The sequence below is a fragment of the Zeugodacus cucurbitae genome, chromosome 6 (genome assembly GCF_028554725.1).
Source record: "Zeugodacus cucurbitae isolate PBARC_wt_2022May chromosome 6, idZeuCucr1.2, whole genome shotgun sequence".
In the NCBI taxonomy this organism is placed as follows: Eukaryota; Metazoa; Arthropoda; class Insecta; order Diptera; family Tephritidae; genus Zeugodacus; species Zeugodacus cucurbitae.
Genome location: NC_071671.1, coordinates 46,226,079 through 46,239,833, shown reverse-complemented (window position 1 = coordinate 46,239,833; position 13,755 = coordinate 46,226,079). Strand labels below are relative to the sequence as shown.

Here is a 13,755-nt window from a genome sequence, read left to right as displayed (position 1 = left end):
ATACTGAAAAATAATCAACCAGAGTATTTCTATTAAATAATCATAAATCAGAGGCTTTTTTTCACAGCAAAAACATATAATAATAAGATTAAATTGAACATTAGAAAAAAGTAATTGAAAAGTAATCACCATACACTCTTTCTCTCTTTCTTACGAACACTAAGCTCTGCTATTCAATTAAAGTCAAAATTAATTTCTTTTTAATTAAACACACCAGTTACGAGTCGCATACGTCCATGTGATGTGGCATATTCTTGACGTAAGTAGGCTGATCGGAGCTTATGTTACGCTAAAAAAAGAGTGTTTCTACTTAAAAAGCAAGAAAATAATAATTTAGCGCTTCACTTTGTAGTCGATTTTGCTTTCATCTTTGCTCTACTTGTACTGTGTACACGCCACTTGTGCTGGCTAGGCAGATTTTATGCTGCTTACAACTTTTACTCACTTCAATTTTCATTTTTATTAGCAGCGCGACCACCCATGATTCGCTGATTAATGTCGACTTTAATTACATTTTTCCATTTTACATGCCAACTTTGAAATCGGCTAAATGAGAGTATGAGTAAACAGACAGTATTTACTGGTGGAAGAGGATGAAATTGAGCAGGAGTGGAATGGACGTCGGCATATATAAAACGGCCGCCGCCACAAACTCTACGAGATAATAATGAAATTTTTTCGAGATTGAATGCATACTTACACACACATATATTTATATACATACATAAATATCCAGAGATATGAGCAGTGTTCGATAAATACTCACAAAAGCTTCATAGTAAGGGCTGCCGGGACGCTTTGCAGTCTGACCTTCTCACGCCCGGCGGCTGACCGTTGCGGAAATTTGAAATTGAAGTGTTCATAAGTAAACATTCCCAGTTGTATATATGTATATAATTATGTATATGTGTTTATTCATCTCCGCTTAATTTGTTGTTGTTTGCAGAATACTTTGTTTTCGCATAAATGACGATTGAAAAGCCATTAACGGGCTTACACCAGAGCGCTCAGGCAGTGATAGGCACACATACAATATACATATATTAAACACACTCACTAAACATATACACACACATATATATATGCGGCTTTGTGAGCTTTGGCGCGCATTCAGCCTAACGACTGCCACCAATCGTCATGTTCTTTATTGCCAAGTTCGAAAGTGACTTTGGCCTTTTGTTTGCCCCACTGGTGGTGGGCACGCACATTTGTAAATATGTATGTAATTATATACATGAGTGAGTATGTGCATACATTCACCTTTTGCACGCGCCAATGAAACGCACATTCAATGTGAAGGTCTATGCGCTTGTGGCAACAGTTTTTACCTTTCCCTTTTTTGTACTTTTTTTTCGTTTTTATGATTATTAAGCTCCACTACGTTGCTTTAATTAATACTTATTTGCTGTTGTGGTAAATGAAGAAGACTTTTTTGCATTTTACTTGCCTCCATGGTGTTTTTAAATAGTTAAGCAAGTTAATAGTGACTGCCAACCGCGAATGTCAATTTAATGCGCACAATCAATTTGCTGGAATTTCGAGTATTAAATTACTGTGCAAAAGGCTGCAGATATTTGTAATGGGATAAAAATAGCAAAAGAGTATGAAGAAGAGTTTGAGATAAACGTAGATGCAGAAAGGAATTTTTGAAATTTTATTTACAGTAAAGTAGATAAACTTTAAAGGTTGCTCAAGCTGTCTACTTTTAGAACTATACTAAAAGTTTCATATCTAAAATATTTTATATACAGGGTGTACCATTTTTTTTTTGATATATAAACATTGAATTGTAATTAAAAATTGTATTCACTATAAATTTATTCAATACCAACCAGTATGTTTATTTATAAATATGAAATACGTTTGCGTCAATTTGGTATTCAAACTCAATTACGGAAGATTTTGAAAATATATTTTTTTTCTCTGGAAAGTTCCCTCAATACACCCCCATTATTTCGAGATTTGTTTAACAAACCCTTATTTCTTCTAACCAGACATAGAGCGTTATATTTACCAGTATCGACTTCAGATATTTATTTATTTGAGAAGAAATTGGTCACACTTTAAATATTTGTTTTCCAATTTATCGATAAACACCTCCACACGTCCAATTCTTCCTTTCCTTTTACATGATCTCTGACGAATCGTCATTACGTTATTTTCTTTTCCACTTTTCAGATCACGTTTTCTACAGTTATTTCTTTTTCTTTTGCTATACAGCTTTTATTTACTTAATGCTTTCCACTTAGCCGTAGCAAATTATGTCAATTACTCTGGAATTCCAGCAATAATCTCATCTCATAATTTAATATAATAATTGAGAAATTGTGTGTAAATGCGAATTAAAACCCACGCAGATAGCGTGATTAACTCCTTAATTATATTTTAAAGTTGTGATATATCGTTGATTCAGAAGATGATTAATCATCTATAATGCAATTATATTAAAGGGTAGCTGACAAGTAAGAAACTGCTTGCTTAAAACCATTTAGTAACAAGTAAGGAAGGGCTATGTTCGGGTGTCACGGAACATTTTATACTCCAGCAATTTATTTATTTAATTATATTAATATAACAAACAATTTGACCCACATATTTGGCACATATATGGTATAGAGTTCATTGAAAGTTGGATATCCTAATATTATTATAGTTACATGGGATATAGGGAAGTTATATACCGATTTCACTCATTTTTGGCACGGAGATATATTATTAGAAGAAACATATTCCCTCTAAATTTCTTCAAAATATCTGAGAGACTTACCTATATTTTCGGTAAATAATTTGTTAGAAGCACTGAGGTCCTCATATTCGATATATAGGGTCTTGATAACTTATGGACCGATTTCGACGATTTTTTGAATGGCGATGCCACTCCGATATCTTCAGGTATATGGGAAATAGGCGCGGTTGTGACCCGATTTGGACTATTTTCACAACATATCATTGGGAAGCTAGGACGATATTACGAACCATTTCATTGAAATTGGTCGAGTTGTTTTGGAGATATGGTTTTTGACCCATAAGAGGGCGGAACCACGCCCATTTAAATTTTTGTATACCATTTTGAGTGCAGCTTCCATCCATGTATCTTTATAATGAAATTTAGGGTTTCTGGTGGTTTTCCTTACTAAATTAAATGTGAACAAAACTATAATACTCTCTTTAGCAACTTTGTTGCGAGAGTATAAATATCATAAATTTGATGATAATTATATTTCTATTTTTGGGATGAGAGAATTCTAAACATGTAGTGTATTGATGATATTCATTGAAATATCAATAATTCTGTTCTCGTACTGCTCCAACAAAAGTTATAGAACTATGAGAAAAGAAGTCACATAAAGAAAGCGATTATCAAGCACTGATCAAGGTCCTAAATAATATAGTTATTCGATCCAATAGTTAATTTATTATCATTTAATTCTTGCAATCATGGATGTTATTTATGTATATAACATTAACCAGATATATACTGAAAGTATTCGACTTTGTTTGGCGTGTGTTGAAATTTTTGACCGTAATATTTACACTATATATCCATATATCATTCACCAGCTAAGACAATGAATAATAATACAGTTCATCGATCGGTATTTTTCGAAAACAAATACAACTTATCTTATTTATTTTGTTTGTTTCGTACGAATTTAAACTAATGGTGCCTCCATCGACTTTTACAGCTCGTATCATTTTCATTGAAGAAGTTTCACTTGTTGTGGATGCTTGAAATAGTTTTGTATTACACGTACTATCGACAATCTCAATATATTTCTGGAAATTATCAATTGATTGGATAATAGTTTCTCTAGACAAACAATCAATCGCCTTTAGAATATGAATTGAAAAGTCTAAATTTTCAATATGGAAAATACAAAATAAAACAAAAACTGTTCGTTCAGATTTTTTAAATAGCAGCGGTTAGTGGAGGAGGAATCATTGGTTGAATGAAAATCTAGATGTCGCTATAACATCTCCAGCAATTACAATATTAAAGAAAAATGTTAAACAAAATCTTTGGAGGATCTTCGGTGAATTCATTTCAAAAATGGAATATCCACGGCTGATTACTTTTTTCCTTAAATTTTATTATTATTTTCGACAGAAGAAATTTCCTAATTTATTAAACAGTTTGAAAAATCTCTTTCATTGAAATATCTCGAATATTATTTCATAGATTTTTATTGGGGATTATTATGGCTAAATTATAGCAAATCAGAAAAACACGTATTTGAAGCTCGTAAATAGTACTACTATCAAATTTCAACTACTCTGACTATTTCAATACAATATCTCACAGCATTTTAGCGTCATCAACTTTTAATGTTTTTATAGCGAGCAATGAAACCGCACACACTTATCCTATAAAAAAAGAAATCGTGTCTTATAAAAAGTAAAAGTAGCACCAAGCCATATTATGCCACGCTCTCCCATACACAACATATAAACACATAAAATTTGAATACGACACCCGAAACCATTGCGAAATTCCTAAGAATTGCAAATTGACCGCCGTCAACAACAGCAATAATAACAGCAACACAACACTTACGCTTTATAACTCAAACATTCACCTCATAAATCAGATTTATAACCAGCTACTTAGTTTTCATAGATGGAAGACGATTGCTGGTGAATGCGCAGCTTGGACCTAAAGCTGAGGCTGGAGCCCATGACAAGTGGAGTTGTGTGCGTGAGGAAATTGCCGCATTGCACGCAAACAAAAGATTTGCGCGTGAACATTGCGACTTCTTTTATTTGTTTTGCTCGATTTCATATTTTTTATGCATAATGCGAGGCGATTTAAAGTCGCCACGACCGGTGGAGGCGAGCGCACAGCTGCAGAGGCTGGGCTGTTCGCGGCGCACAAAAGCATGCAAATGAAGCGATAAAAGTGTTGAGCTACGTATCTCGTATGTTGATATGCGAAGATGCACGAGCTAAGAATACATCGAAAGGTGCGATTTACGAGCCAGATATGGTGGCATGGATGCATGTATTCGCGTGTGTTGGAGTGTAGGCAATGCGGCTGCTGGGCGGTTAGTCCAAGCCGCACAGGCCTCCCAATATGGTTGGACTTGATCACATTTATAACATGTTGTTTCTGTTGTTGTTGTGCCATACATAAGTACATTCCACGGCAGCCAGCTGCCAAGTGAGATATATCGCATTGCTATCAGCGAACCATTCATCGGCCATCGGCTGAGCTTAGCGGGAGATGTGAGTATCGGTGCGTCTTCGTGTCGGTTTTCATCTTCCATTTTGCCGTCTGTGTATATGAGGATCTTAATTTTTCTGACTTAACTGAATGGGCGTGTTGATGTTGCCACAATGCCGCATGCGGCTGCAAATGTCCGGCTTGCAACATGCACATAAATGTGTGGTTATTAAAACGACATATGGAATTTATGAGTGGCAATATTCGCATGTCCTCTTGGCGGCACATCAATTCAACGTACAGACACACACACACACATATACAGCCGGTCTCCTATGTCGTTTTGTTGTTGAAGGGGTATGCGGTGGGGCTTTAGGGTATGGTTGGTCGCAACTTAAGTGTATGCCTGGTCACATGTCGATACAGGTCAGTGCGACCGCAGGCGCATTTCTGGAATTCAATTGGTTGACACTGCGCTGATGGCGTATATAAAAAATGTAAATGTAATTATAAATGGTGGAAAATTAATATGTTTGGCAGCAGTCATAATTGGTGGTGTGCTTGTGCGTGGTATGCGTGCTGGGTGTTTCGAATGTTGTTGCTCGGAAATACATATGTATATATATATTTTTTAATTTTTTGTTCGTACATGCTAAGAGTAATGATACTTATGGAATCCGTATTTTGATAGATTTAAAATTTATTTAAGGGAAGCTATGGTTTATAGGAAATTGTCGCATATTTCATGCCATTATTTAAATATTTCAATTGATTTTGAACTAAAATAAGTTATTTAGCTGGCTAATTTTTGAGTGCATATAATTCCATCGCTCATAGTTAAATGAAATATTTTAAGTAAATTTTTAAAAAGTTAGTTCCTTAACAATAAGTACTCATTGTTAATTGTTTGAAAAATGTGTAGGATAATTTTTTTTATTATACGTTAATGGCAACTCTTTTGAGGTTTTGAGTTTGTTTGATTTATCTCGGTAATTATAATCAAATACTTAATAGCCAATACTGAAAATTTATTTGAAATAATATGACAACCCTATGTTCGATTTATTTTTTTAATAATTTTGAACTCATATGTAGAAATGTTTGCAGTAACACGCTTATTAACTTGTTCTTTAATAGTAATTAATTTTTTCTTTCTAAAATTTTATTTTATTTGATATGAAAAACAATTTTTATACTCTCATAATAAAGCTGCTAAAGAGAGTATTATAATTTTGTTCACATAACGGTTGTTTGTGTCATACAGAAATAAAAGAGTTAGATAGATAAAGATATAAAAGTAAAATTTCCTAAAATGGATCGCACTAGGAAGAGGCATATCCGGATGTAATTTTTGTGGAAGTGAGCGTGAGTAAAGCTATATCAACCAAACTCTCTACAGTCATTTCTTTTAGATACTAGCTTTTACAGTCCAAAAATGAAGGAAATCGAATTATAACCACGCCCACCTCCCATACAAAGGTTACGTTGAAATTTCTTTTTCTACTAAAGTGCAATTAATTCAGTAAGGAAAACCGCCAGAAACCTTAAATTTCATTATTAAGACGGCACAGAAGAGCTGCACTCAAAATGGTATACAAAATTTTAAACTAACTACTCCACCAATTTCAATGAAATTCAGTTCATAATATCTTCCTAGCTTCCCAATGATGTGTTGTGAAAATAGTCCAAATCAGTTTACAGCGCCTACTTCCCATATATCAGAACTTGGAAGTCGATCTGAATCGTTTACTTTACAATATATAAAGTAAGCACTGGTGAAGATATCGGAACAGAACTTTGCAAAAATTCTGAATTTTTAGTGTGGCACCCCTTTCTAAAAATCCTCGAAAACGGACCCTAGGGTTTAAGGCAATGAGGACCTCAGTGCTTTTAATCTTTTTTACCGAAAATATAGGTAAGTCTCTCAGATATTCAGGCGGAATATTTTTCTTCTAATGTCTAAATTCTATATCTCCGTGCCAAAAATGAATAAAATCGGGTCCAAACCTATTTTACCTATTTTATTAATTGATTTCAAACAGGCGATAAAATCTCTGAAAATTATTTCCCTAAAATCTTAATTTTATTTTACAGATTATACTGAACTTTTTCTCATATTAGTGGCAACTCTCTTCGAAAATATTTAAATAAAATATTGTTAACTTTCTTAAAAATCTTCTGTTTGGTGTTCGTATTTATATATATATATATTATATATTTATCTTAATATATTTGTAGCTTAAGAATTTCAAACAGGTGGTAGCTCTTCTCATAAGTCTTTATATAAAAATATTCACAAGCTTTTTGTTCTACTTAATTAATTTAATTCTTTCCGTAGAAGTTAAATTATTTGATGTTAATATATTTCAAAAGGTTGACAACGGATGAAATGATCATCACCACAAACATAATAAACCGAAAACATTTTAGTTTTCTGACCAAAAAAAAGTATATACGTAGGTGTCTACTCGTATATTCATGTACATAAATGTATATAAATCTAAATACAAATATACATGTTTTTACGCATAATTTTTCTCAAGCTTTTCGCACGTGTGCCTCGAAAAAACAAAACGATAAATTCGAAAAGTACAGTGCCCAGTCATTAAATGCGCATAAAAAATGGCTTATTGTCAGCAGCTGTTATTTGCGCATTTATGACTTTATTACATGCAATAAGCGAATGCATGCCGTCATAAGCAACAAAACAAACAACAACAACGAAAGTGTGTCACTCAGCCGGCTGCTGGAGGATGTAGCGTCGCTTACAACTCTTTTGACAACTAAATAATGCGAATGCAATTTCGAGAATTGCCAAAAATTATTTTTGCATAAACTGATGGGAGTGTGTATGCACTCCTGTATTTGCTTAAATGACACCGCTATTAATGATTCGCAATTTGCAACGCCTTTTCAATGTTGCCGTACCGGCTTTTTTCGGCGGACTAACGCTTGATTGCCTTGCTGGCTAGCCGCTGGGGTCTTCAAATGTCCATAATCACGAAAAACATTTTGGCAAAACTACTAACCGCATGCCAAAATTATGCGTCTCATCAATTGACTGCCACAAAATTGCTTCTGACACATTGTCGTATGCTACAAGCCATATGGCACGGGAAAAACGCTTAGCAGAAAAACAACAACAAAATAAATAAATATTTAAACGATGAAAAAAACATAAAGTGTGATTAAGAAGAAGAAGAAGGAGTTTAGTTTATCGCTAATGGCTTTTGAATAAATTAATTAGTGGAAGCGCGAAATATTGTAAACGCAGCTCATTAATTCTACCAGGTATTTAATGCGTATGTGTATGTGTGCTGGGATGCATATAAGATACATATAAGCACATATTTCTCTTCTTACGAATCTAAATGTTTGTAAGTATATTTTTGGTTTTATTAATTTTGCATAGCTTCTTAATGAGCTCGATATTTATATGGTAATTAGCTGGCGTTTCTCAAAAGCTTCCATATATAGCATGACTATACATATGTACACACAACTATATATATACATATATTATACATATGTTTATAAACTACTGTGACTAAAATAGAGCTTGTGGCTGCCGGCTGCAATTAGTTCAAAATTTGAATAAAGGTCTTCCTTATTTTTTTAGGTCTTTCTTAATTTTTGGGGAATACGCAAACAAATTTTTTTTTTGAAATAATTATTTTCTAATAGGAAGAATATTTTATTCAATTAAACGAAGTAAAAATATCAATAAAAGTAACTTGGCCTACATTAGATTAGTTGAGTGAAAAGGCAGGTAATGAGAAATTTTGCGAGAAGAACGCGACAATTTTTTTTTTCGAAATTTTAAACTATTTTCTGGGTGTTTGCATCAGAAAGTGTAGCTTTTGACAGCAAAACGAGTTGAAATCTACTTCTTCAGAAGCACATGAAGCTAATTACAAAGTGTTACTACTACATTTGTGAATATTTTTAGTTGAAAACCGTCTTCCAATTTGTTTGATCAATATTATAAATTCATGTGTTTTATCTTTTCATGAGTCTCCTCGAAAGTCGATATACATTAAATTATTTCCGAATTCAAAACAAGAGTAGAGTTGTTTATAACAGTTTTGAACTAGAAACTTGTGACATAAGTCTAAAACCCAAGAGAGAGCTTCACAAATAGCTATTAGTTAGTAAATATATATATATATATATACAACGGCCAGTCCAAAACTTAGACTAATTCAACAGAAGTTTATATAATCGTTCTAAAGAAACCGATAATCATTCTTTTGAATTCGATGAACAATAAGCAACGAACATTCATTGAGCTGCCGCTGTAAAATTTGTAGTTGAAGATACTCATTTGTTTACCTTTATTGAACAACAGAGTCGTAGCCATGATGGGCTTTAAGGGGGTTTTGCGCTACATTCGTAGCAACGAATCAAATTTCATATTTTTTTGTAAAAAATCGGAAAATACTCACACAGGCAGTCAAGAGAGTTCCACTCTAATAAAAAATTATAAGATTATTACAATATTAGTATTACAACTTTATCTATTTCAGTTGCGAACTTGATTAAGAAACTTCAAATATTAAATTTTTTCATAAACATTTTTAAATTATAAAAATAAAAGAATGGAAACTTGGTTACTTCGTTAGGCTACTCGATACAATTTTTCGGGATTGAAATTTATTGATTTACACTTTAGGCTTTTTTGGTATGCCAATTCTGTTTGATAAGGAACAAATTATAGTAATTTAAATGTTGAGATCTCAATTAAAAAAAATCATGTAACAAATTCTCGAAACTTTTTATTTTCAAAGGTAAATATCAATAACATAAATTCATGTCGATTTCATCGTATCGGAAAGCCGTATCAAAGCTTACCCTGGCTTATAAAATTAATCTAGTTGAACTCTAGCTTTCACTATTCACAATGGAATCACATAGTATGATCCTCCAGACCACCCCAGATATTTGAACTTCTTCTTATGGCAAACATAACCTAAAAATGTTTTTAAAATAATTGTCCTAACTTTCTTGGAAATATTTAAGGCTTGTAGGAGTACTCTTATGTATGGAAGTAGAAAAATCGTCGAAGAAAAATTTGAATATATTTATTTTTAAGGCCAGGAAAAAGCTGAAAACATTTTTTTTTATTTTCATATTTTAATTTTTTTTACTTATTATTTTTCGGTTTCTTTACACTTTTTTTTTTAGGAAAAACATTGTTTCAATTAAACCCCTTAAACACCAAATACCAACTACGCCAGTTTTGAATGTTTATTCACCACTTGTAGTGAAGAATAAAAGAATAAACTGCTTTGTTCTACTGTTGTTCTGCTTTTGTATAATTTATTGGACGCGCCCAATCAAGCCATTAAACGCTTACAATAAAAGCCTGTTTACCGACTAATCGACAGTTTAGTAGTACAGTGCGGCGGAACTATTGAAATGCTAATGACTATGATATAATTTTAGTGTATTGATAGAAAATGAAAGCTGCAGACGTAAGGGTCATTGGGTGTGGGGAAAAAAGAAATTTTATAGAATTCTTAACAGCTTTCTTTTTTCCCCAAATTCATACACATAAGCTACAGAAATGTTCATGAACCAAAGTTTATTACTTACAGCTGTTGCTGCAGACACGAATGTGTGGTTGTTGTTGCTGTTAGTGCTACTACTGCACTTTCAGCTGTGCCACTTGCCACTGTTTTTGCTGGGACTTCAGTCATCGCACAAGACATATCCACTTCATCGCATGTGGGCAAGCGCGCAAGTTGCTCTTCAATATCGCTGAGTTGCGCATCATCCGGTATGGGCGCTATGTAGCTGTTGTTGTTGTTGGCGCACGAAAGCATCCACACCGCGTTGCGATTGCGACAAACTTTCAAATTGCGTAGATCGGCAACATTTAGTGATTGTGGTAAGACGTCTGAAGTGGCTTTTGTTTTTGTAGTTGCTGATGTTATGTTTGTTGTTGTAGTTGTTGACATTATTTTGGCATTGGTGACAACGGCGACTTTCTTTGCTGCTGCCAACACCGACGTCGCATTTCTTTCACTCGTACACACACCATTTTTCGACTGCAACATTTTTGTTGTTGCCTCGGCACGTTTTGACAGACGTCGCTTTGCCGCCTCTTCATCACGCCGTAAATTGGCCGTAAGCTGTGCCACCTCAGCCTCAATTAATGCATCCTCAACGTCCTCCATATGCGCACCAAACTCAGCAGTAACATGCAGTTGTGCAACATTGTTGCTGGCGACATCGTGTAGATGTAGTAGCAACGGCGAGCCACAACTCGCTTCTGATTGCGTCTCCATGTCGCCGCATGAGATGCCCGATGACAGAAATGTGTCATCCATATGTTGGTGATGCGGTCGGTGACTTAGTTTGTCAGTCGCAAGCGATTGACTTGCTAGCGCCTGTTTACCCATTGCTTTTGTTGTCGCTGTTGTTACGGCATTAGCCGCATTTGGTAATGACTCAAAGCAGCTTAGGCGACTTGTGGAACGACTCAAATCATAGCTAATGAGACTGGATTGTTGTGAATGTGTCTGTGAGGCGGCAGAGGGTGATGGCAATGCGCCGATTGCGGCCAAGCGGTTATGCGCGTATTCAGCATCGGCAGTTTGGGTGACCGCGCATGACAATGCGCTTGCGGCCGACAATGTATGCGACAGCGCGCCAACGTCACAGAGTGATAGCTCATGCGGCAGCAGAGACAATTTCAGTGATTTGGCGAAGAGTTGGTGTGTGCGCGTTGCTTGCTTGAACTGTTGTGCAATTTCACAGTGCGGCTGCTGCTGGCGCGCGGTTCCTTGTGCTGGTGTACCAGTTATTGGCGCCTGTTTTGGTTGTTGCTGCACAGCGCCAAGCGTTTGCTTGCTATGCTTGTGACAACGCGCTGTGTGCGCTTTCTGTGCTGGCGCATTATTGCCATCAAGCGCATGTTTGCAATTGCCGTTGTTGTCAGCAAGCGGCTTGTCGCTGCTATTATTTTGCGCGTACGCTCTACTTTTATTTCTACGTTCTTTGCTGTGACCTCTCACCTCGCGCTTACCATCTTGCCGACTTCGCGCGCAATGTGGCGCCTTTACTTTGCGCGGCGTTAACTTTGTGACGCGTGACAGGCTCGATTTGTGGCAGCTACTATCGACGCGATGCAAAACAACGGCGTTTGATATTTTTGACTTCTGCGGTGATTCCTTCTCAATCGCTGGCGCCTCTGCGCTCTCCGCTGGCTCATCACCAGCTACAGCTTTGGCAGCTATACGCCGGCGACTGCGCCTCACGCTCGGCATATTGCGTGGAAATAATTTTGCAGCGTCATTTAATGAGCTCTGCGATGCGCTGCCGCTTTCCACTGGTGACATTGCCGCAGCGCGCAATGAATCAGCAGCCTCCGCATTACACGCCGAAGCGGTATTCTCAGTAGTTTTCATTGTTGTTGTATTATCTTTTTTAATGTCTTCGATTTTTTGCGACTCTGTATTATAAGTGATTTCACGGTAAAGTTTCGACGGATCATGATCGTACACAAAACACAGTTTCCACCAGTTTTTCGTGGCAAGCAAATGGGCGCGGCGACCCAACGATTTGGGTAGCGGCAAATTTGGTTGCGCGGCCGTTTTCAGCTTAAACGCTTGCAGCGCATGTGACATTTTTTATTTGTTGTCAAAGCTTAAACACGATTTTTAGGTTTGAATATATTTTTTGCGTTTTAAACAATAATAAACAAGTGGCGATCAACGCGATAACACACAACCCCTTATTTAAGTTGGCCGCTCTAAATGCGCCACGCCTATGTTTAGTAAAATTTTTATAAATCAACACAAATCTAGTGCTATCACAAACACTCAGTTGCACGCGCGCAGCTAATCGCACTAAATTGCAAATCGAACACACCAAACGCGCCCCGAATAGTCGGTTAACCGTACGTCCGCCTGCATGCAAGCAATTATTGTCAATGCCAATTATTGTGATACACGACAAAGCGGCGCGATCGCGCGTTCTAATTACGTGCTCTGCATTCGCACGCAACAAATCCGCTTAGAAAACGCGACGCTATATTAAGTATTTACACTAGAAACGTTGATCGATCAACAAAGGTGCAAAAATAACAAGAAGCGTCTACCACGCGCATGCGCAGAAGCACGAAATAAAGCGCAAGCAGTATATAATCAAAAAACCGGTCATTTAATACACTCGTCTTGACGCGCCGAAGTTTCGTTGTAAACTAAACGCCAAGTAGAGAGTTTGCGATTTGTCCAACTATGCTGGCGCATCAACAGCACCAACACTGAAACCACCACCAAAGCGCGGGGAGTCAACACGAAGATGTGAAACGAACGCGCAGCATAATTTGTTAGTGGTGAAATGCAGAAGAAAGTTAGTTGTACGACAGCATAGTAGCGGCAACAGTAGCAATGAGCATGCCTGCGTGCGCATGCGCACCCAGCTGTAGATCAAGCAACTTGATCAGCATAAACTAACAACAACTCACAGTCGCAACCTTAATGAAAGCAATTCGGTGTGTAAACAAAACGCGCTCGTGCGCGCTCGAACAATCCGCTACTACTATACACCACACTTGTTGCACCAAATGTGTAACAAATATAAATTCA

At 36.1% G+C, this 13,755-nt stretch overlaps 1 protein-coding gene across 1 annotated transcript in view; it reads right to left on the bottom strand.

Moving 5' to 3' along the window:
* Nucleotides 1–13,495, bottom strand: part of LOC105209879 (uncharacterized) — a 69,270-nt gene extending 55,775 nt beyond the window's left edge. Inside the window, exon 1 of the mRNA XM_011180528.2 lies at nt 10,757–13,495. Within this exon, the coding sequence (XP_011178830.2) occupies nt 10,757–12,792 (2,036 nt within the window). The 5' untranslated portion in view covers nt 12,793–13,495. The remainder of the gene's footprint in view (nt 1–10,756) is intronic.
* Nucleotides 13,496–13,755: the final 260 nt, after the last annotated feature.